The 25,643-nt window shown below is 42.1% G+C and overlaps 1 protein-coding gene across 1 annotated transcript in view; it reads right to left on the bottom strand.

Annotated features, from left to right (window-relative positions):
• Window positions 1-2,325: 2,325 nt before the first annotated feature.
• ALAD (aminolevulinate dehydratase) overlaps window positions 2,326-25,643 on the bottom strand; it is an 870,814-nt gene continuing 847,496 nt past the window's right edge. Inside the window, 1 exon segment of the mRNA XM_044058183.1 lies at window positions 2,326-2,971. Coding sequence (XP_043914118.1) covers window positions 2,910-2,971 — 62 coding nt within the window. The 3' untranslated portion in view covers window positions 2,326-2,909.

The following is a 25,643-nucleotide window of genomic DNA, read 5'->3' as shown; positions in this document are numbered from 1 at the left end:
CTGCTGTATATACACAATCTGCAAGAAGTAAGATACTAGGAAGTCATGCTGCTTCGTGTTTCCACTTTTATATACACGTTAACCAGGTAAGCTCACTGGACATTTCAGGGGTGACATGGAAGCAGTGTGTGTTCAGGTGACTTGTTCAGCATCACAGACTGTACACTCACGGTTTTAAGTTCTCTGCTGACAAAGAAGACAAACTCCATTCTACTTCTGTGTTGGCTGTGTGTTTCGCCAAGTACTATAAACCATGGCTGTGTATGTTGGGTTCTGAAACAAAGCAGCATGTACTTACTTCTGTGTTAGGGTAACCAAGCACATTACTGGACAGAGTATACCACAAATTTGGATCAGTACACAATTAATAATACTGCTTAAATATCACTAGAACCTATTCTGTGTCTGAAAGGTATGCACTTGGCACTTCAACCTCTCCAACAAGAGACAGTAACAATGTAGAGAAAGGACTTGTCTGGATGCCAGTTAGCAAGCACATAAGAGGAGTCTGTAATTAAACAATTATAGCTTCAAAAGTGAAGCACTGTGAAGGGTTCATGATCAGCATTCAGAAGCAATCCCTAGCAGAAAAAAAATCTTTAGGGGATAAGGGAAAATGGGCAACATCTCTGCAGAAAACAAGTGTCTGAAGATGAACAGGAGGAAAGTGTCACAAAAATGCCAACTGCCAAATTACTTCCCTGGGCACAAAAAACCCCCACAAGTCAGGGGATCTGCTCTTTACATCAAAGCATACATCAGAAATGGAGCTGGCCAACTCTAATTTGCACATGGATATTCTATAAGCTACCTGCTGATTGAGGTAACTTCAAAGAATCCTTTATGGAATGGAATGCTCAGTCTTAGATGATACTGGTTAGACAGTAAACTGTCATTTTATTTACATAAGCTGATGCTATTAACATTTTCCAGATGACATGTGCACAACAAAACTACGTAGTAAATAGACTGCACATCATACAGTGTTCAAAGAGGACTGCTTCAGTGGTCTGGGTTTTGTGAAAAGTGCCAGTTTTTCTATTAATTTGTTTTCCCCTCTCACATATTGTCCACTCTAGTGTGCAATGTCCACTGCTGCACCATTACTCTGTTAGAAGCAAGTAACCAATACTAGTGGCAAAATAAAGTAACAGAAAAATTCTGTCAGATGGCCTGCAACTTCTGAATCATGCATCTGATTATCTGCAATCCTGCAGCAGAAATACTATTATCCTGCAAGAGCTCCACTCTGCTAGAAGGTAGGAATTTACTGCCTTGTCATTAAACGCAAGTGACATCTCCAATATTTCTCTGCTCACTCTAATGAGGCCTCTAAACATCTATTACTACTTGTTCATGTTTACATTGTTGATTGTAAAACCACAACACTGAGAAGAAATCTTTCAGTAGCTGCAAAGTTTACAAGATGGGCAATATGGCTACATTGATATTTGACCCCTACAGAGTACAGTGAACGCATATTACATAAATCCATTCATCCTCTTTCTCCCAGTTTTGCACATGTTGATCACATACTATTTATAACAGCCATTTTTTTTCTTTCTTAAATACTGTAAAAGCTAAGTCACACGTTCAAATGAACCAAATATGCCTGACAGTACATGAACAGCTTGAATGGTTAATGATGTACACCAAACTGTTTACAAAATTAGATAAATTTACATCTGTATTTATTGGGATTTATAAAACCTATTTCAAGAATTAGAATCTAGTGAAAGCTACCAGTGTAAAAACTGCACTATGCTAAACAGTTTGCTATTTATACTCCTTTAGTAAATAGTAAGGCTCTAGAGATACAAACATTTGTTTGAAATAAGAGGATATAAACCAATTCTGTGAAAAGGTTCAGGATGAAACCACTGGAATTTTGAGTTCAGACTTCCAGAGCTCCACTGGAAGGAGCTGTATCAATACATTATTAACCAGAGTTGTCAAAGACATGAATTAAATTCCGGTACTAACGTGCATCAATTAGAAATGGCAGTTAAAAATCTTGGTGCAGATGCAAGACAATCATAGTTCACAAGGTGAGTTGGCAAAGTGACCACTACAAAATATGAAAAAATAAAAAGCTACTTTGCAGTTAGCCAAATGGCCAACCATACATTGACATTTAAAGAACCCAATACTCAAAAGCAGAGGTCTGTGGCTGGAACATGCTCTAAAGAATGCCAACAAGGATGCACACTACCTGGCACTACAATGGAAAACAATGTATATTGCTAATCTCCTGCAAACAAACTGCAACCCCATCCGTCAACAAACTGAACATACAGCTACATTGAAAGAGTGGGATGGTATGAGTTGGAGGTTAAATGGTTTAGCTTGTTTATTATTCTCAAAATAAAGAAGACATTGGAAGGGGATAATACTGTTCAATGCAGTTCAAATTACTGTGACAGTGTAGAACAGCTTGTTCTAAAAACATCACATACAAAATACTGTTTCCTACTAAAATTTACATCAACAGAAAAAGACAACATGCTGACCACCCGCTACAATGGATTTGTGAGATTTCACCGAGTTCAGTACGGCATTAGAATTTCAGGGTTACAATGAAGTTAGTGTTTTAAACACTTTCTCAGATTTACACTGTACATTTTTTTCCTCTCAGTCCTAGAAACACTTAGTTCTAGTGTACAATAGGTTACAGTGACTTAAAACGGATAAATTGACAGCAAAAAATCAACAGATCTGCATGTCCCAGGTATTTTAGGAAACAGCAGCAAATCTCATTCATATAGCTTAAGAGTAGTGTGTGTATTATAATGCATGTCTGAGGTCAATCATAACATTAAACTGTTTCTGAAATCTGTAAAGCAGATAGATGTGGGCAAAGCTCTCCAAGTCCAGCTGCGTGGATTCAGTGGTTTCATGGTGCTACTCATTCATGCTTCCTTCAGCCACTTAAGAAGCTGCGGTACAAAGTACGTAATAATGATGTCTGCACCTGTAGAAAACAAAATAAGTCAGAACCACTCTTCCTTTGGCACAACATGTACATCTGGCCTCCCATACATAGTACACACTAACATTTATTACAGTTTAGTTTCACGTAGTGCACCATTATATTTCAGTTCTGAATTTAAGAGTTAACTCAGTCTGCAACAAACAGGTGCCATACACTGCTGAATCTACCTCAGTTACTCTAAAAAGAATTACTCATTCTGACAGTTCTTTGACAAATGTATAAAACAGTAGCCAACAACTCAACTGGCCTTCATCTACTAATCACAAAATTTTGCAAGTACCCAAACACCTCCAGGACCTGCATTATACACGTGTGTTAAGTATGCTAATCTCAACAATTCCTACTTCTTGGTCACCAAGAAAAAATTTTGTAATAAAAATTCAGTTTTAGCAAGGCTCATTATTCAAAACATTATAGACTAAATTCTCTATTTTGTAGCTTCACACACAGTTAAGTTCCAGATGGGAAGACATGCTCAAAGTAGTAATTAAAAAGGATCCACTTCAGAAGTCAGTTATGGACATTGAAGGCTACAGAAAGATGTACATCATTTTTAATTTACTTATCGTCAATTGTTTCCTGAGAAAGTCCAATTGGGCCCACAGGGTACTCATCCTCAGTGGAAGCCCAGGGGGGAGAAAAGCTCCAAGTTACATCACAAAAGCATTCTATAAATATACATTGCAAAATTACAAGTGACAAGCAATACAAAACAGTTCAGTACAAGCTCTTATTAAAAATGATACATTCAACATTATACAGTAATAAAACAGGTCTACAAATACACAGCAGCAAAAAACATTTTCTATATGAATGGTGACTGAAATAATGAAGATGGACAGAAGATGTTAAGAAGGATGCCCATCTATCGATACATAAAGAAAACTTAGGAGCAGGAATTGGGTTAAGACTACTGAGGTGTCTACTTCAGTAGACCGAAAGTTCACTTACTCGACTTTCAGATAGAGACAAAAAGGCCGACAATCGCAGAACACCGACTTCCCACTCCAGGTAAGTGACCACTTGGCCATTATGAAAAAACTGAAACTAAAGGAAAGTAAACCCATCCATCCACCCAAGTAGATCTGTTATGCATATGCAGTAAAGATCAGAAAGCAGTTCAACTTTGAAAAAAACTCTTACCTTCCAAAAACTCTCTATTCCTAGTAAGCCAGGTGGCTGCAGGCTGGGAAAGATCAAAGGGGCTTCTGAAGGACACAGAGTTGGATGTCAGCCACTATGAGAAGTGACGACAAACTTCTGTAAGCTGTATAGGGACTTGCCTAGGATGTTAGGTAGCACTGGAAGAGTCCACTGGAATAACTCCCATGTAGAACCCAGCCAGGGGCAACTACGGATATAGCAGTTGTTTTTAAACTGACAAGGCAAAGGGCTACAGCACTGGGTGACCTCTGACACAGCAGAACCTAATGGGCCCGAAGATGCAGTGATAGCCTTGAAAGAGGGAGTTTGGCAGCCTGAATAGTCATGTCCAGGATAGCAACCTATACACTCCAGAACCTGGACTGGCTGTAGATTGGAGTTCTCAAAGTTCTCTGTAATCCCAAAGGAGAGGCACAGATGGAGAAAGGAGAACAGAAAAATAAAGGTATGCTCTGAAAACCAAGCATCAGTTTCAAGGATGGAATTGGTGTCCAACCCTTTGAAGAAGGCACCAGAAGAGGCAACAGCTCTAGTGGAGTGAGCTCTACCAAATAGGCAGACTTGCCTTGAAAAGTACAACAAGGAATCAGCCTTGGATATCCAGGAGATGTTTTGCTTAGAAACGGCCAAACCCAATGTCCTTGGATGAAAGGAAAGTTGATCAGACTTACTAATGGCCTTTGTTCTATCCAAATACCTGAGCTATCTGCACAAATCCAAGGTATGCAGAACTCTTACTAGCAGAGTAAGGAGCAGAGAAAAGGAAGGGAACTATACCAACTGATTCAAGGACAACTCATTTACTACCCTGGGCACAAAAGGAGGATTAGTAATGAAGGGGCAATCTCCCTGTGAGAAAATAAAAAAGGGAGGAATGGTCATAATGGCCTGGAGCTCAGAAACCCTCCAAGCAGATAAGTCAGCAACAGAACAGTCCTCCAGGTACAATGTTGAAAAGATGTAGAATCTGTAGGCTCAAAAAGAGCCAGAGTCAATTTTTCCAAAACTAAATTAAGGTCCCAAGAAGGAAGACGAGGCTTCCTTGGAAGCCTAATGTGCAGGACTCCTTTAAGAAATTATTTGACCTCAAAACAGGAAGCCAAAGGAGGACTCAAGGGGAGACAAACAGAAATGGCTGACAAATGGGCTCTCTCAGAAGAATTGGCCAGGCCAGACTGGAGTAACTCAAATAAGAGAGAATACCCAAAGGGACCCTCACTGAGAAAGTGTCCTAGTTACAACCACGGCACCAGAGAGAAAAAAAAAATTCTGCTTGGACACTACTTCCTGGTTGAGGGTTTCCTTGCCTCCTGTAAAACCCTGAGAACATCCTCAGAAAACAGGTGCTTGAAAGGGATCAAAACCCTATCACCCATAGTGTCAGTTAAATAGTGGACAAGGGAAGATGCATGAGAGATCCCTTGCCCTGTGTGAGGAGATCCAATCGGGGAGGTAATTTTTGGTGACTGCCCCTGGCCAGATGCATTAAGAGGGGGAACCAGTGCAGTCTTGGCAAAAGGGTCTCTCTAGCAAGATTTTTGAGGAGTCCAGCTGCATCTTCTGCATGACTCTTGGAAGTAAAGAAAGGGGAGGGAAACATTTCCTTCCAAAGAAAAGAAAGGGAATCAGTCTTCCACTCCAGATGGCATGGCACTCTAACAGAACACAGGAAGATGCCTGTTCGAGAGCTACATGAGGAATACCTCACTGATGGACAATGCCCAGAAACAAGTCTCTGTAAAGCTGCCATTCATGAGCCTGTGTTTTGGACCTGCTCAGAGTCTACCACTATATTGCGCTCAGAGGGAAGGTAAACAGCCTGAAGAGTCACTAGATACTGGACAGCTAGATCCCAGACCTGAAGAATTAGTCTGCAAAGACAGGACCTTGCACTCCTTGCTTGATAACGTACATCACTGTGGTATTGCCTGTAAAAAAATTTTGGGGCCCCAAATGGAGGGAATGAAAAGCCTGAACAGCTAGAAGCAGAGCTCTCCTCTATACTGATATAGTCCAACCTCTGATAAAGAAGCCAGAGACCCTGAGCCTTGAGAGAGCTGAAGGAGGCTCCTCATCCCCTGTTGGAGGTGTCTGTAAAAAGCTCTTGAGTCAGGACTGAAGCCTGGAAAGGAAACCCCAGGTTGAGTTGAGTCAATCACTGAAGCTCAAAGCTTGTCACTGGGAAGGAAGGGGACCGGGAAGTCCAGGGGTGGCAATGTTGGATCCACACTGACTTGAGGTGCCACTGTAGCTTTCTCATGTGGAGCCTAGCCAGCCAGAGCATGAGAATGGTGGAAGCCATGAAACAGAAGACCCTGAGAAAGTTCCTGGTTGTGACTGAAGCCAGAGGAAGAACAGACTGGAAAAAAGCAGTATGAGCACCGGGCTTGGACGCAGGCAGAAATGTCAGCATGGGAAGGTCTGAAGCTTGCAAACAAGGAAAATATGATCCTGAAATTGTCAGAACTGATTTCTGTAAGTTTATGGTGAACCCCAGACTCTGCAAAAGGGACTTGGCAAACTGGAGATCCTGAAGCAGAGCATCAGTGGAAGAAGCTTGAATGAGCAGTTTGTCCAGAAAAATCTGAACTCCTCTTATCTTGCAAAAGGTAATGACAAGAGCAAGGTGGTTGGTGAATACTCCTGGGGTAGTAGAGGCCAAAGGGCAATGCAGAGAACTGAAAATGCAAAGAAGAAAGAGAAATGTTAAAATTTCTTCAAAGCAGGATGGATAGGGATTTGGTAGTGGCATCCTTGAGATCCACAAAGACCAGAAAGGCCTGGGGTAAAAGAAGGAAACAAAAAACAGACTCTGAACAGACATTTGAAAGGAAAGAATCTTCAGGTGTTGACCTGGGAAAGGTGTAGAGATAGTCTCCAAGTGCCCTTTCTGGGAACTAAAAACATTCTGGAATTAAAAAAACCTCCCTACCGGAGCAGGAGGCATAGCTTGAATGCTGTCCTGCACCAAAGCAGAATGCAGCACCTCTCGAAAAAGATGACTCTGTTTCCAAGGAGACTGAAGAATGCCCAAACAGGAGGAAGGGATTTCCAAACAATGAAATATCCCTACCAGATAATGGACACCACCCAAGTCTCTGTTGTGTTCTTTAACTAATCTGGAAGAGACAGGAAAAAGAGAGAAGGGAACCTGGGAAAGGGGAAGCAAACTGTCAAATGTAACTTGGCTTATCCTGAAAAGCAGTTTTCTGGGAGGAAGGTATTCGAGTGTATTTAGCAGGAGGCACACATCTAGAACCCTTTCTTTCCTCTCAGGCAGGGGCATGACTGCTTGCGAACAAAAGCAAATTTCCACTTGAAAAAAAAAATCCATCATGTGGGCAACCCTCCAAAGGGGAATCAGGACTAATAGAATCCTCTTCCTCTGAACCACAATCAAGTGAGGAAGGAATTTAAGAGTAAGCCAGGGACTCTCTCCCCAGAATCCAGATCCTCATCTAAAAAGTCTAGGTCCTTGTGTCTTTTAAGAGGAGTGCAATACCAGGGAGGAGCAAGCACAGACACCCCTTGATAAGGCTTTAAAGCATTAAAAGCCCAGAGGAAAATCCTGACATTCATGTTGGGGATCTTTAACTTAGATGGTAACTGTACTTTGTTTTCTGTTTCTTCTGAAATGTGACAGAGAAATCTGAGGCAACCATCGGAAGATCCTCTAGATTTACACTAGCCTTGACAGAGAAGTCTGGGAGAGGCTGGCCAGCAGCCATATCAGACAAATATTTTGGCCTTTTTCTTGGCAGAGAGCTGACCCGTGGGAAGGGAAAACTCCACAGAATCACCTTGAGCCAACAGATGAAGGAGTCCATTTTTAAAGTAAATAAAGAGGAGAGATGTCTGGAGTCTTAGGGACAAAAGCCTGTTAGAACACTGCCTGTGCTTAAGGGAAGCAGCCAAACAGAAAAGACTAGGTTGTGAATGTCTTTACTGGGAATCTGCCTCCCACATGAATTTTCCCTTTCTGGATGACAACCTAACAGCACTAAAGAAAAGATAAGAAACTCACCCCAACAGGGCACCTACCTGAAATATGGCTTGGTAACCAGCACAGCAGAAGGGTGTTCAGACAGGGGTAAAGTAGTTCTGGGTGTGTGTGTCCGTATATCACCTTTATACCCTACACCTTCTACATGAAGCGTACACGAGACATATGACACCTGTACGTACTAAAGGCTTTGATATACTGGTAGGGATGATAGACTATCCTTGGCAGGAGACAGTTATATATACTGCAACAGTGATATGGAAGGACATCTGCTTGTGTAAATCTGACTGGCGATCTTAATCTGTATAGCTACTGGTTAACAGCTTCAATACGTCTAACTGCCAAAATTGAAATAAAATGCTCTACATATTAAACTAAGAGGTCAGTACAGATTTAGTTTGCCTTTCTGACTGAAAGTTTATATATTAGCATTAGGTCACATTTGCAAGCTGTCTACAGTACCTGAAGTGCTGTTTTAAAATTTGTTTTTGCCGTGTATTTTGTAAGACTGACTAGCTTCTAATACTGCAATTTTGCATTGTACTAAGGCAGCTGACAACTAAACAGTGTTCTTTTATGTTTACTAGCAGTTTTTTAAATATAAATTTGTTCTGCAAAAGGGGTATTTTAAACCTCCCCAAATCTTTTGTGCCTCTTAAGATCCCCAAGACTCCCTCAGTGTAGAAAACAGTTGACCAAGGGGACATTAGAAAATTCTCCAGTTCAGCAAGGGTAGGGGTTTGCTGTGCAGTCTGTCTGCCTTCTCTTAGTTGTGATTTGATGACAAAAAAGGGCACTGCCACCTCATCCAGTGTAAATTTGTGTGCATTGTTTTATCCCCCCCCCCCCCCCGTGTTTTGGCACTATGAAGATGGTGTAAGAATGGGAGCGCACAGGAATTTTTCTGTTTAGGCATTTAAAAAACATCAGTGAAGAGCAACTCATCTGTGGTTGAATATCAAACACGGGTAAAGTGGAGCCATCAGGTGGAGGCCAAAAATAATAATCCATTATTGGTACATCAGGAGTTATCTGGCCTAATGGTCAAATAAACCCTCTCTCTGACCGACTTGTGAGCTATGTAACAAAGGGAGAGGCAAAAGTTGGATCATCAATGTAGGAAACAATCTCAAAAAATAAAAATAAGAGGAGCATTAACTTGTTTACGATAATATGAAGTTACTAGGGTAATGCCTCTAGGGCTCTTAGAAGCCTAGCAAAGTTCTACCCTTATTTCCACTATCAGCACCTAATGTCCCTGTCCAACAGAGACGCAGGTTGAATTTACAGTTATCAATCCAATCATCCAGACTGCTTTTGAAGAGGGTCAATGAGGTGCTCTGTTTGACATGAAGTGGGAGTCTGTTCCAAAGGTGTGGTAACCTCTTGGAGAAATCGTTCCTTCCAGCAGGTTTTAGTAATGTCACACACCAGGTTAAGGTCTTTAGAGTGAATACCATTTGACTTAGAGATGCAGCATTTCCAGTAAAGCTGGGTCAGAGACTGCCTTTGAGTAGTCTGTATGAAACAGAATAAAGTGACAGTTATTTCAGATTATCCACATGGAACAGAAGTTGAAGACCTATAATTTTCCTTGTGAGGAACCCATGTGATCTCTCCAAATGCTGCAGAGGCTTGGAAGGGTGCAATACCAAAAGGGATGCTGTACTCAATTATTGGTCTGATGAGGGAAGAGTACAGGAAAGTCAACTTTTTTTCTGGAGGCAATGCCCTTGCTTATGAGATGACCAATATAGAATGCCCTTCTTACCACTGTGGAGACATGGTGGTCAAAGGTAAGTTTGCTGTCAACCTGTGTGCCCAGGTCTCTCGCCACTGATTGCATACTTAAGGTGCTGCTATCAACGTGGTAGTTAGCAGGACCACCTTTACCGAAATGGATGCCAATACATTTTTTTTGCATTGTGTTTAAGGCCATGACTTTACCACCACTCATTTGTTTGTGTAAGACCCTCTTTCTTGTTAGACATAACAAAAACAAGCCAAATGGCTCAAAAACTTGTAAACAGCAATAAAAATAAAAAAAGCAAGCCACCAAGACAGTATTTGTGTGAAACACTAATTTAACATTAAACACTGTCAAAGTAAAACTAAGTGCTTTCGCCAAGAAACATGAATTGGCTTCAGAGTCCAGTGACTCTGGTGAAGCCAATTCAGGTTTCTTGGCTAAAGCACTCAGTTGGTTTGACTTTGACAGTGTTTAATGTTAAACAAACTAGTGTTTCACACAAATACTGTCTTAGTGGCTCGCTTTTTTTTTTTTTATTACCCTCTTTTAGGATGTTGACATCATATGGAGATTCAATGATCACTCCCAATTTGCAGTCATCAGCAAAATGTCAGCCACAGAACTTTAGATTTTGCTTGCACTTCAGAGAAATATATTTCAAACAGTAGCGGTACCAGAACTAATCCCTGTGGAGCACCACTGGTTAGAGGTCTACTGTTAGAGGTGGATTCCCCTATTTTGACTAAGGGTTCGATCAATAAGCCAGTTAGCGACCCATCTAATGATACAAGGGTTGATAATTTCTCCAAATCTTTTGGGTTTGTAATACCATGGTGGGAATGGACCCATTCCCAAGTCAAAGTACGATTAAAGTTTATGAAATTATTATTGTTTCAATCTTTGATGTCAGCTGAAAGTGCTCTTCACAGCACCCCCAATATGCCCAGTAATGACTCATCCTGCAATTTGTACAGCATTACATAATATATCTAGCACTTATATCTAAACACGACTGTAGATTTTTATAAGACTTGTTGCTCCTACTACTATTGGAACTGTCTGGGTATCTTTCTAGCACATTGTACTCATTTCTGCCTGCACATCTTGATATTTTGTGACTTTGTTTCTCTCTGCACACAAGACACTAAGTCACTGGGTATAGTGAAGTTAATCAATGCGACATTTGTCTTCTTTTCATGGATCACATCTGTTTTTCTCGCATTTTTTGAACTGTTGGTAATGGGTGATCCCATGTGATCTAGACCATTTTCTACAATCCTTTGCAGCTCATGTTTACAGTGTTTTACAGCTGCTTCAATATTATAAGGTTTACATAATCCCCAATGCAACAGTCTTGCCGCATTATGCCTTTCACTATACAATCCTTCTGCCAATAGTATTACAACCAACAACAAGGTGAGTTACTGTTTCCAATTTGTTTTACAAAACCTACATCTCTCCCCCACATGCTCAATGGACTTTGTAAACCAACGTGTACGTAAGCCCACTGTCTTGGGCCCCCAATATTAACCTTTCATCTTTTGGTTTGAATTTGCCTCCCCTTAAACATTCCTGCATTTGATCCTGATTAACATGAGGTTCTTCCAGGAGTTTTCTATACTTGCAACTATATTTATGCATTTTTCACATTTCTCGTATTCTCATCTGATCCTTCACCTTTTATTCTTTTGTTTTTCTGTGTTTTTTTCTTTTGTTTTTGGCACATTCAGTTGCTGCCAGATTTTTATCTACTTCTGGTTTGATTTCCATTCCTGCTTGACGCTATGCTTCTGCTAGACTGAGAAGGAAAGTCATATTTCATTTATTCTCATGTTTCAAAAAAAATTCATTAGGTTTTGGTCTTGTGAAGTCAACAGATGTGTGCAGTCCCACAACTGCAGATCAATTTCAAGGAGGCCCATACCTCCTTCAAAACGGGGAATATATAATCTTGGTATGCAATGATTTTTATAAATCAATTTGGTGAGCATGAAGCATCCTTCTTGTTTTCCTGTCTAATCAAAAATGTTTTGGGGCCAGTCCCTCACTCCAAAACTAAGTTAGGACAGGAAGTGCAAATTGGTTTATAACTTGAATTTTATTCCTAGATGTCAACACTGTTTTCAGGATCAAGTCTAAAACATTCCTTACTAAGTTTTATTCGCATTTATGTTTTGTTGACCCACATTTCCCAAATATTTATACACTCCCTCTTGCTCAAGCTCTTATTACATTCTTATCCCAAACTGATGTTTTCTTGGTGCTGTAGTTTTCCTGCTTTAAAGGTTGCTTTTGCACATTTATCAAGCTCAAATGACATTTTTATATCAGAAAAAGTTTTGACTACTTGCAGTTGTGCTTTTAGTTCTTCATCTAATCAGCTATACAGTTTTAAATCGACAAAGATAATGAGATTTCTTTACACGTTGTTTTCTAGGAGCCAAATTATAGCCATGGCCCTAATCTGTTAAGTATACAACTTAATGGGCAAGACAGAAATGCAGCGGTGACAAGGAGTCACCCTGGAATATCTCCCTTTGAAGTTTTATCCCTGTAATCATACTTCGTCCTTCATCATGGCTTAATTGCCAAGTGGTCTGCCACTGTTTCATGGTCACTGTAATTTAGTCGATCAGTGTAGAGTGCATCTTCTACATTTCTAAGAACTCTTATCCATGAATGTGGAATACTATCAAATGCTTTTTTGTAGTTAATCCATGCCATACTTAGATTCTTCCCCTTCTTACAGTTCATTAAGCAATAGATGATCCTTTGTTCTATATGACTTACTACCCTTTTGTTCCATCACCACGACTGAGTTTTCTTCTAAATGACTACGAACTCTGTCAGCATCAATTCCAGTGTATAGTTTATACATCGGAAGGCAAGTTATTGGCCTGTAATTTTCAGGATACCTTGCAGGTTCACTCTTAAGAGCATTGTTTATCCTGTTAACCAGGTTGGTGTGTTTGGGGTGCGCATATAAAGGATTCGTACTTATGGTTAAATCTTCATGCAAAGATGTTAATACTTTTAGCCAGAAGTTAGGTACTGCATCTGAGCCTGGGGTTTTCCAACTGGAGGCTTTTCTTAACTATCTCCATCTATCTGGCTGTTATGTCATCCCATTTCATATTCTGTACATTTCAACTTTTTTTTTTTACTTCTATCCATTTAGCATCTTTATGTTCCACAGGATCTTCATAGATATTTCTTCAAAATGTATCTATTTCTTTTTTTTTGGTAGTTTTTCAATTCCTTTTGCCTTGTTTCCCCAATTCTCTATGGAACTTTGTGGGGTCATCCCTTCTTATTTTGTACATTTTCTTTTTATTTATCTGTGTATATTCCAAGTTTTTCTGCCTGTGTTGAGATTTTTAGTTTATTTGCAATAGTGCAAGACAGATCCTGATCAGTTATATTATTGCACATTACTTTTATAGGGTCTATCTTTGAGTACTTTTGTTGATCTGTTCCCCCTTCCATACTCGGTAACACTTCTTGTTTTAATTGCTTTATAGCTCTCTATTCGATACTTCCATGATGGTATTTAATTTCTCCCCTTCCTTTCCCTTACTGCCTTGTGTTCTTGTGGTAGAATTTTATCCGTTACTAATTTAGCTGCACAGTAATGTATCCTGTTTACTTCTGTTTTATCGCATGGATCTCTATGGACAAGTCCTAATTACTGTGTTCACTTGTTTTATTGAACTGCAGTGTATTTATTTTATTGATCATAATATGTTTATCTCTATTAAATCAAGCAACTCTTCTCTTAGCTGATCTTCTGAACTGAGGGTAGTTTTTTGTTCTCCATTTCCTGCGAGTGATCTAGAGAGTTCTATAGCATCTTCCTGTGGCACATTCTCCAACTTCATCCTGTCATCCATTGCTCTGTCATATGGAAACTCACTGGCCTGTCATGCTAACACTGACTGTGTCAGAGTTGCCACAGTTTCCAGTTCCTTTCCTTGCTGTTCAACTTCAGGTGAACATTTATAATGGTTTCCTGTGGAAGGTTCCATAATATATTCATAGGGCAACTGCTTAGTTGCTTCCATTTCCACTAATTTCTCCTTAATTTGAATGTCTATTGCTTTGTCCTGCAGTGATGCTTTCTGAGTTGGATTTTTCTACACTGAATCCTTCACTTCGCAGGTACTTCATAACCTCAGTTTCTATTTCTTAAACATCTCCATTACTAATCTTTTCTACTTTTCCTCAGTCTTTTTTGTACTGTAAAGTTTTCCATGTCTGGATTCCTTTGCCTGTATTTCTCTTCAGTGGTGCTGCTCTTTTTGTATTGGTTCATTTTGCTTTCTCTTTTGCATAAATATTACATCATATTACTTCTTTCTCTTTCCCATGCCCATATTGCTTCTTCATATGTCTCCTGATCTTCCTGTTTCTCCTTTCTTTGGGGGCTTGTTCCATCATGCTGTAATGCAACCTGTGTTGGGACTTCTACACCAAACCCTTCACTTTGCAGCCATTCCATAACTTAAGCTTCTATTTTTTTAACTTCTACTTTACAAATCTTCTTTTCTGCATTCCTTCTTTGTGTGTTTTTTATTGTGAAATTTTCCAAACCTGGATGCCTCTGCCTGTACTTCTCTTTGAATATCTTTGGGGCTGCCTTTTTTGAACTGATTTTGGCCTTCAACTTTGCATAAACATTGCACTGTATCAAATCTCTTTCCCCATGTCCATATTTCTTTTTTATACTTTTCAAAAATTCCTAGGTTTTGTTGTTTATATTTTTGCACTTCCTGAGATGCCTTTTTTTCCAAACGTTTTTCACAAATCTGTTCTATTAATGAACACAAATTTTTGAGGCTTTGGAAGGCTTTTCTTGTGAAAGTATTTTTCTTTCGTCTAATTTCTCTCAATCTTTTTGTATATCTTGTGTCTGGAAATTCTGGGCTTTTTATATAATACAGGATTTCTTTTTTATCTTCGATAATCCACTCTATAGTCTTTATGGCTCTTCTTTGGCCAATCAGTTTTTGTGATTTTTGTAGACTACTACTTCCTACAAGGGGAGCATCCTCCCCCTGGGTCTGGCCTAGCTCCATTGTAGGAATGTTTCTGTACTTTGAAGATTCTACACTGTCATTTTTTCCAGTCCTGCCACCAGGGTGCCTTCCATGATTTGGCACTTTATTATCCTGGGTCTTGCGTATCCAGATATCTTTTTTTAAATATTTGACCTACTTCTGTCCATGACATATGCTATAAAAAATATAGTGTATACAGCAGTGTCATTTTGGTGAAATTTTATGAAAAACAGGGTCCACCTCATGAAGGTACTCACCAAGACTTTAAGATGAATTAAATTTCAGCAATACTACTCTCCTTTGCTTGCTGACTTCTCTCTTCATTCGGGCCCCTAATTACCTAGCTGTGTGAGTTTTCAATGATGTTCGAGTGGGGGACAATGTCAAATGCCTTGGCTAAGTCTAGGTAGGCTGTATGCACAGATTTCCCCTTGTCCATGGCCTTGCTGTCTCGAAGTCGTCCACCAGGTTTAACAGGCATGACCTTCCTTTGACAAATCCAAACTGAGTAGGGTCAAGTGTTTGGAGATCACCTACACCTTCAACATCTATGATGATTCGCTCCATGGCCTTGCAGATAAGGCTAGTCAGGCTAACAGGTCTGTAGTTCCCAGGGTCAGTGGTAGCACCACCTTTGTGCAAGAGAACTACAGCAGTTTTCCATTTGGCTGTGACAAAACCAGTGTTTAGGCTATGAATGAAGAGATTCTTGTGGAAACCCATGTAGGACGCAGCCTGGGATGTTATCAGGTCCCATAGATGCTGTGCTCCTGGCCTTAAGAGAGTGTTAACAACCTGCTCTTTAGAGATGCAAGGTAGGGGATAGATGGTAGGGATGTCATGGGGTATGTCTGGCGGAGACAGTTTTCACAGAAAATGTTGATCGATAGGTTAGCTATATCCACAGGCTCAGTATATGTGGTATCATTAACTACCAGTTTGGCACAAATATAGGTCTTTCCTTTTAAGAATGTAACTTAAGAATGCCTTATGGTTGTCTTTAGTTAAGGAAGCTAATTTGGATTTATAGTTAGCTTTGGAGGGCTTCACAAGAAGTCTTGTTTGCTTGTTTAAGCAAAGGATGGAGTGTTTCCAGTTTAGGGCTCACTCTTGGATAGCAATTTCTTCCTCTTATTTTAAAGCCTGTAAATAGCAGTTGTCCCAGGCAGGTTTGCTTTTTTGTGAGGAGCTTGTTTTGGTCCTGTCAGATATGGCCGAGTCAATACAGTTATATAGGTGCTTGCATAAAGCATTGGTGCAGAAATTGGCCTTGCTGCTAGTTCCATCAGAGAGGGGAGGTGCAGTGAAGCTATTTATTCCATCCCATACGAGATTATAATCTGCTTTGAATAAGTGTCTTAGTTTAGTTGCTGCTGGCAGGAGGTGGGGGTGGGCAGGTGTGATAGTTACTTCAAATTAGACTGATTTGTAGTCAGACCTCACCAGGAAAGACCTCACAGTGAGGGTGCTACAGTAGTCCCCCAGACTGGTGAGCACCAGATCCAGGATGTTGGCAGCCCTTGTGGGGGTGTCAACCAGCTGGTCTATGGCACTGGAGTTAAAGTTGAAGAACCTTTGGGCAAGTGAGTTTGAGTAGTTTACCCAGTCAAAGAATGAGTAGTTAAAATCACTGAAAACCATGGTGTTTGGCTACATCTTGATAGAATCAAGTAGCTCCAAACGGGCAGTGTGTGTGTCCTGATTCATGGAGGGGGGTCCTGTAGCTGGCAATGACTTGAATAGGTATCCTACCAACAAGTTAACTGCACGTGAAGCATCTCCAGGGAATCATGCTGCTTGACCAATCTGGAGGTGTATTTATCTTTAATGAATATTACTGCACCACCTCCTTTAGTTTTCACACCTTCAGTTTGTAGCCTGAATGTGTGGAAGGAGGTCTAAACCAGTACTGACTACGGTGCTCTCCACAGCCTTGAACCAGGTCTCTGACTTCACAAATGTCTGTCTTCCAAGGTGAGTACAGCTTCCAGTGAGTGCAGCTTCGTGCTAAGACTCCTAGCGTTTAGCAGCATAACCTTGAGGTTGTTTTCAGATGGGAGTTTTTATGTCTGGGAATTTTTTCCTTGAGTCACCACCTAAAAAGGCACTAAGGGTGTGGCAACAGCCTTGGCCAGTAGCCAAAATCGCAAGGGTGACAGATTAAGACCATCTCTGGCAAAGCATTGAGGTCTGTCAATCATGTTAGCTCAGGCTGACAGCTTTAGGATCCCCTTAGAATGACACCAGAAAGCAAGCCAATTATTGAAGTCAATCATTTTCTGTTTGCATTGAGGCATCATCCCAGGCGAAGGTAAAATGCTGCTTAAGGCTATGGACATATCTACCCAAGACACATTCCGAGAGCTCAGTCATGTCTTCTTCATAGAGTCCAGAGAGGTATGTCTCATGTCGTTCACACCAACATGGGCTATGAATGGAGTCATAACAGTACCTGTTGAGAGACTCGATTGTGTGAGAGACATAGCATATCCTGGCACCTGACAAGACTGACTGTGACCTTTTCTTTATCCAGCCTGGTGACAGGGACATCTATATATCTCATGATGAACTCCCCTATGACTGTTTTTTTGTGGTATGCCTTAAGTGCTTGACAGGTGAGACACTGGTACGTGATGAGCTATTAAGTGTATTGTGTTCTGCAGAGGAAATGTGTAGTGTGTGTGTGTCTGGGAGGTCTCTGTGTTTAGGTAGGTTTCTGGTGAGGACCTCAACATATATAGGTGTGTGATGTGGGTTTGGGTGGAGAAGGTGAGATATGCATGCTGACAGCCTGCTCATTGTCATATGTACTAGTGTGTGAGAGCATGGATTTAAGGTTCTTAATATAGTTGCATCTCTCATGTCGAGTTTGTGTAGAATAGGAGTAGATGGTTGTTGGTGAATATGAAGCAGTTGCTAAACTGCCTCAGGATGCCCATGTCAACCATGCTGACTGGAGAAACTGTGGGAAATTGTCCGTCCATAGTATTAGGAAAATTTATATGGTCAGGAAATGATGTCGCCCTTAGGAATGGCTAGTGGGTGACAAGGTGTGTAGGTACCGCTGAGGCTAGGCTTAGTGTTCCACCTGACAGTAGAGGAGGGCCACGAAAAACCTCTGGAGGACCAAAAGCTAAGTGCTAAGGAAAATTTTAACAAGCAAAACATTTGCATATAAAGAAAGTACAGTTTTGTACCTACCATAAATGTAGATGTCCGATAGGTATGCATCTGCAGTCATAACATATGGGTTGTCCTGCCTCAGGCAGCCCTTTGGTCGGCCGGATTCCAAAGTCTGGGTCTGGCCTCGGCTGATGTTGCACTTTCCCCGACGTCAGAGCGCCTGGGGTATAAAAGCATCAGCCGACGCCATTTTCTTCAGTTTTTCTTGCCCCAGATGCCCTCTATGAAGGCTAAATTTGGATAAATGCCAAAAAATTCCAAACATATTGCAAAAATATATACATATATAAATATATACATACAAACAAATACTCCATAACAGATTCCCCCAGCTAGCTAATGGAGGGGTAAAGCACCCTAGGAATACCACAGAGGGGAAGGAGGGAGGGTAAACCTGACTGCAGATGCATACCTATCGGACATCTACATTTATGGTAGGTACAAAACTGTACTATGTCCTTCAAGGATGCATCTGCAGTCATAACATATGGGTAGAATACCATAGCCAATCTGGGGGTGGAGGTACTAAGAAAATGATGGAGTAGTTAAGAGACCGTGCAGGACTGCTGTAGCAAAACCTGCTCTGGATCTGGAGTATAAGGGTAAATTGTAATGCTTGGCAAAAGTATGCACGGAGCTCCATGTAGCAGCTTCTAAAATGTCCTTGGTAGCCACCCCTCTTAGGAAGGCTGTAGTGGTGGCTGTGGCTCTCGTGGAATGAGGCCTAATATTCACAGGAACAGTCTTTCCATGAAAGGAGTAGCAAAAGCGAATGCAATTTCCTATCCATTTTGAGATTGTCTGTTTGGAAATTGCTTTTCCTCGTGTCCCAGCAGCATATGCCACAAACAGTTGGTCAGTCTTTCTGCAACTTTTAGTTCTGTCCAAATAGTAGCGTAATTGTCTGTGGATATCCAGAGTGTGTAGAAGTTTCTTCCCCCTTATTTTGTGGATTTGGGAAGAAGGTAGGCAAATGAATTGCTTGGTTCAAGGATACTCTAGATACCACCTTTGGCATAAAAGTTGGATTGGTTCTTAATGAAACACTGTCTTGATGAAAAATAAGAAATGGCTGCACTGCCATTAAAGCTTGTAACTCAGATACTCTTCTTGCTGAAGTTATGGCCAGAAGGAATGCAGTTTTCCAAGATAGAAACTGTGGATCTGCCGAAGCTGCTGGTTCAAATGGAGGAAGTGTTAGTTTTTCCAGCACAAAGTTTAGGTCCCAAGTAGGTAAAGGTGGTCTCCTTGGAGGATTGATGTTTTTGATTCCTCTGAGAAATTGTCTTAATAAAGGATGTGAGTAGACAGGAGGATTTACATTGTATTCTGCTGAAATAGCTGAGGCATGTATTTTAATGGAAGAATAAGACAGGCCATTGTGGAACAATTCTAAGTATTCCAGAATATGTGACATGCTCATCACTGTCACATCAAGGCCTTTTGTTGGGTTCCAAATGAGAAATCTTTTCCATTTTGCTGAGTATGCCTTCCTTGTGGAAGGGCAGCGAGCTTCCATAGTAATGTCCTTTGCCCTCTGGGATAAGCTGTCCTGAGAAGGAGTCATGGTATTCTCCAGGCAGTTAGCTGCAAGGTCTTTAGGTTGGGATGCAGGATCTTGTAATTGTTCTGCGTCAGAAGAAGAGGCCATAATGGGAGAGGCCACGGTTTTGTCTGTGACAAGCTCTTCAACAGTGGGTACACCAATGCTGCCTTGGCCAGTCTGGAGCTATCAGAATCACTTTTGGCTGCTCTGCCCTGATCTTCAGTAAAACCTTGGACATTAATGGGATTGGTGGGAAAGCATAGACTTTTCGGGCTTTCCAGCTGAAAGAGAGTCCACCTTCCATGCTTGTGGATGGTATGTCCTTGTGCAAAAAATTTTCAGTTGATGATTGTGGGGTGAAGCGAACAGATCTATCTCTGGCCTTCCCCATGTCTGTGTTATGAGTAAGAAGATGTCTGGGTGCAGCATCCATTCGTGAGCATCCATGGTAGTTCTGCTTAAGCTGTCTGCCAGAGTATTGTCTTTCCCTGGCACGAATTGAGCCTGTAGCTGTATATTGAGTTTCAAGCAAAGATCCCATAGATTCATAGCCAGTCTGCATAGAGGGTAGGAGTGCGTGCCTCCTTGCTTGTTTATGTACCACATAACTGTGGTGTTGTCTGTCCTTATTAGCAGGTGGCCTTGTTGAAGGAAAGGTTTGAAAGCCTCGATAGCATGTATCACTGCCAGCATTTCCTTTTGGTTTATGTGCATTTGCAGCTGTCCTTGAGACCATAGCCCTTGGATACATTTGTCCTCCATGTGTGCTCCCCAACCTCGGTCTGAAGCGTCCGTGGTGATGGTTTGGTTTGCTTTTGGTTTGAAGAAAGGCAACCCTCTGTTGGTCTGGCAGGCTTGAGCCCACCACAGGAATTCCTTTTGAAGGCAAGGTATGATTGGAATCAGAGTTTCCAAGCTGTGACTGTGCTGAGTCCATACACTCCTTAGGTACCATTGCAATTTTCTCATATGCAGTCTGGCTTGCGGAATTAGTATTATGCAGGATGCCATGAAACCCAGGGCCTGCAGGATTTTCCTTGCAGTTAGCCGAGTTTGTCTTGTCAGATTCTTGAAGTAATCTGGAAGTTGTTTCTGTTTTTCTTCTGTGAGAAAATCCATTTGGGTGGTTGTATCTAGATCTGCACCCAAAAAGGTTATCCTTTGGGATGGAACAAGTCTTGATTTTTGGATGTTGACTGTGTATCCCAAGGCCTGTAATAGCTTGATGGCATAGTCCAAGTCCTTTAACAAATTTGTCTTGCTGTCCGCTTGTATCAGGCAGTCGTCCAGATATGGGTAGATTTGAATCCCCTGAAGTCTGCAGTGTGCAATTACTGATGCCAGGCATTTCGTGAATACTCTGGGCGCAGTAGATAAGCCAAAGGGCAATGCTGAGAATTGATAATGCTCTGATCCTGCAAGAAATCTGAGGTGTCTTCTGCAACTTTGTCGAATGGGGACATGCAGGTATGCCTCCTTGAGATCTAGAGTCACCAGCCAAGACTCCTTGCCCAGCATGGGAAGAAGCTGCTGTAGGGTCAGCATCTTGAATTTCGGCACAATAAGGTAAGTGTTCAGTGCGGACAGATCGAGAATAGGCCTCCATTGATTTTCTTTTCTTGGAACAAGGAATAACCTTGAATAAAAACCTTGGCCTTGTTCTGAGAGAGGAACCTTCTCTATGGCTTTCATTTGTATTAATTTGATGATTTGCTTCAAGGCCTCCGCCCTTTGATTTGGTGGCAGGTCTGGCATTCCTTTCTTTTTTGGCAATGTGTGAAAATGGAACCTGTATCCTTTGTCTATTATTTGCAGTGTCAGTCCCTTGTAATGTAATGCCAATTTTCTGAAAATAAAGAAAGCTTTCCGCCCAATGGTGCTTCTAATTGAGCCCTGGTTGGCGGAGTCAAAAATAAGTCATTGTGTCTGTCCTGGTGTAGCAGTTGCTGTTGTTGTTCCTGCACTACCTCTCTGGTTGGGTGGCTGCCACTGACAGCCTCTGTAGTGGCCTCTAACTTGCCCTCTACCTCTGGTACGCCTGTTCCTGCCTCGCTGTGATCTGTCTGAGTCCAGAAAGGACCAATTCTTAGTAGGCCAATTTCTGCTGAATCTCGGTGGCTGTACCTGCAGAAAGTCCTTGACTGTTTGCACAGATTTTGCCTTTTCTTCAAACTTCTTTAAGACCTCCTGGGCCGTGGAACCAAATAATTTTTGCTTTTCCATTAGAGCATCCAGGAGCTTAGCTTTAACATGGTCCGGTAGAGATTGTTCCTTCAACCAGGCATGCCTTCGTATAACTGCCCGTCATTGCTGACCTACATGAAGCTTCCAGTGCATCATAACCGCACTGCAAAAAAATGGTTGCTAACCTGCTGTGAGTTATGTACCAGATCCTGCAGAGATTTACGGTCAAGGGGCTCAGTGGAGGAAAGTTTCTTATACAATTCATCTAACAAATACTCTTGGTACTGAATCATATGGAATTGACAATTTAATGCCCTCATAGAAAGAGTTGCAGAAGTATAAACTTTCTTTCCCCATCGCTCTAAAGCTCTAGATTCCCTTTCAGAAGGTAAAGGATTTTTAGCAGTGGCAGCTGCAACCCCTTTTGGGCCCTGTGAAATGGTTTCTGGGTCTGCAGTGTGGGCCTTGTATAGGTGAAAATGAGAATCCGGGACCCTGTAGTACCTATCAGGTTTGGCAGAAGCCGGAGGGAGAGAATCAGGGGCTGTACTAGCATCAGAGTACACATCAATCACATTCAAAACAGGAGGAATAGCCAAAGGCCTATGTTGAGGTAAATGTAAAAAGGTCCTTAATCTTTTTCTAGAATCAGAAAATTCCTGGCCCTGCCATTGGAAATGCTCTCATAGAATGCAGTGTCTCACCAAAAGAAAACTCTTCAGGAGGGGAGGCCGAAGGAATGGATTCTTCAGCATCAGAATCCTTGTAGGCCGAATAAGCCTCCTGCTGGTGCTCTGACAACACTGATTCATCCGTAGACTCATCTGAAGAGTGGGGGGTCAGAGGGCTCAGCCCTGGGCCTTTTGTCTGGAGGTGGAAGAGAGCCCCTGTCTGGGTGAGGTTGAGAACCTCTAATTAAGGAGATGAGATCCTCTGCTAGGCTGAGGATTTGAGTGCTGGTAGAAGGCCTCTGAGAGGTAGACTTGGGAGGCAAAGCTTTAGCAAGTTTGGCAGCTTTAGCCCTAGAGAAGGCCTTAATGGACATGGATGCAGGGGGTCTGGCTGCACCACGTGCAGGGGTGGACTTATCTAAAGGAATGGTGTCAGACATGTCCAGGACACCGGTTTCCGTAGGTAGTTCAATAACCGACTCGGCCGGAGCCTCCAAGGCCGAGGTAGTCGGTTGTAAGGTTTCGGCAACAGGAAGCACCGAGGATTCTGTTTCAGCCGAAAGAGAGACACTCGCGGTAGGCCTGACCGAGGTTTCAGCCGAAACAGTGGGCCGCGAGGGTCGGTTCTTGTCCTTCCGTTTTTTAACTACATGTGAAGTCGGAGTCTCCGACGGCATCTTATACGCAAAGTTAGCCCCAAAAAATTCCTCTGTAAACTCTGACCGACGCCTAAGCGTTAGTCGGTTGAAGGAAGCACAGGCAGAGCAGGCCGAGACGTCGTGGTCTGGGCCTAAGCAAGGGAGGCAGTAAGAGTGGAAATCCTTATGAGGTATTTGTTTCCCACAAGTTAAACAATTATTTACTTTATCTGACATCGGCTGAGGCAAAAAAAGTGTCCACAACGGGGTATTTAGCTTTTTTGAAGTCTTTGGTAGCTGAATCAAAGGAGCTGGCCGACCGGCACTTGCGAACTGCTTCTGCTTCAGGCACCACGCGGCAAGAAAGACTGAGGAAAATGGCGTCGGCTGATGCTTTTATACCCCAGGCGCTCTGACGTCGGGGAAAGTGCGACATCAGCCGAGGCCAGACCCAGACTTTGGAATCCGGCCGACCGAAGGGCTGCCTGAGGCAGGACAACCCATATGTTATGACTTCAGATGCATCCTTGAAGGACATCCAGTGGTAACCACTGCTATGCAGCAGTGCACTACGGTGTGCTACACGTAAACAAGTGCGAACGCAGGACTTAAAACAAGAGATGACCCTTTTAACAAACTAGCCAATAAGGGCACTCTGAGCTCTAGTCCAATCATCCTCGATAAAATGGGACTCACACAGCACTCTCCTCCCACAAGGGTGCACAGAAGGGCCTTCACTAACAAAGATGGCTTGACTTTGATGCTCAGAAGTTAGAAAACAGACCCAGAATCAGCAAACCTGGAACTGGGATATGCTACAGCTGAACTAGTACAGTATACAGTAAAATGTGACAAAAACAGTCCAGACAATTCAAGCAGGTTTAAGGTTTTACAATGGTTTTAGAACGCAATTATTTGAGGTATATTCAGCTTATTTATATGACTACACCTTTTAGATATGCTTCTGTCTTGTGTGTTTAAGGTGGGGTGGGGGGGTGAATTTGCTGTCAATTTGCTGACATGTTTTTTTGTGAAATGGACCAACAGTAGTAAAAGGAGGGAATTTCAAATGGTTTTAACAGAAGGAAGTGATGTTTCTTATCAGAAGAAGTTTGTCAGTGTGACAAACGAAAGCGCTTACCTGGATTATTGCTTTTTATTTATTGTACTTTGGATTACTTTAATTAAAAGGTTTTCTTTTGCTGCCAGACCAGCTTCTACTTTTTCATTTTACATGGTTTTGTGTAGCTCTTATTGCAACCTTGTTCAGGGTACAGACTTCTGCTCATCATAGGAGTTCCTCCCTTAAGCAGGGAGTTAGAGGCAGTTGTAGATCCAGTAACAGAGTGTTGGCATCACAGGCTTTTTAGGTACCATTGCAGTTCTCATGTGTAGTCCGGCCAAGGGCACCAGCAGGATGCCATGTACCACAGAGCTTGAAGGAACTTTCTTGCTGTGAGGTGTGTTCTGTGAAGACAATTTGGTGAAGTACTGGGGCAGAAAAAATTGTTTTTCGGGAGAGGAAGGCTCTTTGGGAGGATGTGTCCAGGAGAGCTCCCAAGAAGGTGATCTGTCTAGTGGGTGGAAATGGGATTTTGCCTTGTTGATGCTAAATCCCAGAGAGTTAGAGAGAGGGTTTAGACAAAGTTGAGGTCTTGCAAGAGCTTTTCCCTGCTGTCGGCCTAGATGAGAGTCATCCAGATAGGGGTAAATTTGAATATTTTTCCTGCCTGCAGAAGGCAATGACAGGGGCCAGGCATTTGGTGCAAACTCTGGGAGCCGTAGATTAGATAAAGGGCAGAGCAGAGAACTGAAATTGTTGTGAGCCTGCCCTGAAGCGAAGGAACCTTCTGCAGGATTCCCTTATAGGGATATGGAGGTAGGCATCCTTTAGGTCTATGGTGACTAGCCAGGCATTTGGAGTCGGCATGGGCAAGAAATTCTGGAGGGTGAGCATTTTGAATTTTGGCACTAGCAGGGAAAGGTTTAGTGTAGATAGATCCAGAACAGGGCACCAAGTGTCCTCTTTCCTGTGTACCAGGAACAATCTTGAATAAAGCCCTTTTCCAGTTTGTTCCTGGGGTACACGCTCTACTGCTTCTTGAGCACAGAGTTTTTGAATTTGGCAAAGGGCCTCTGGCCGCTGATTAGCTGGCATATCTGGGTACCCTGTTAAGTTTGGGTTCTCTGAAAGAATCTGCATCCCAGATAAATTATTTTTAGGAGCCACTAGTCTCTTGTAATGGATTGCCAGTTGTCTCTGAAAAGGGATAGCCCTCCTCCTAACCTTTGGGGGAGGTGGTATTGGACAGTGGGAGGAGATGGAGACATTGTGAGTCCTTAGGGTAGGGAGTGGATTTAGAACTCCCTGCCTTGGAGGTAGTAGAGGTCCACTGTCTGGGCCTCTGCTGGCCTTGTAGTTTGCTGCCTGGGGGGTCTTATCCCTGCGCCCTTT

The sequence above is a fragment of the Protopterus annectens genome, chromosome 16.part0, assembly GCF_019279795.1.
Source record: "Protopterus annectens isolate FY-2018-M chromosome 16.part0, PAN1.0, whole genome shotgun sequence".
In the NCBI taxonomy this organism is placed as follows: domain Eukaryota; kingdom Metazoa; phylum Chordata; order Ceratodontiformes; family Protopteridae; genus Protopterus; species Protopterus annectens.
This window is presented reverse-complemented; position numbering and strand designations above follow the sequence as displayed.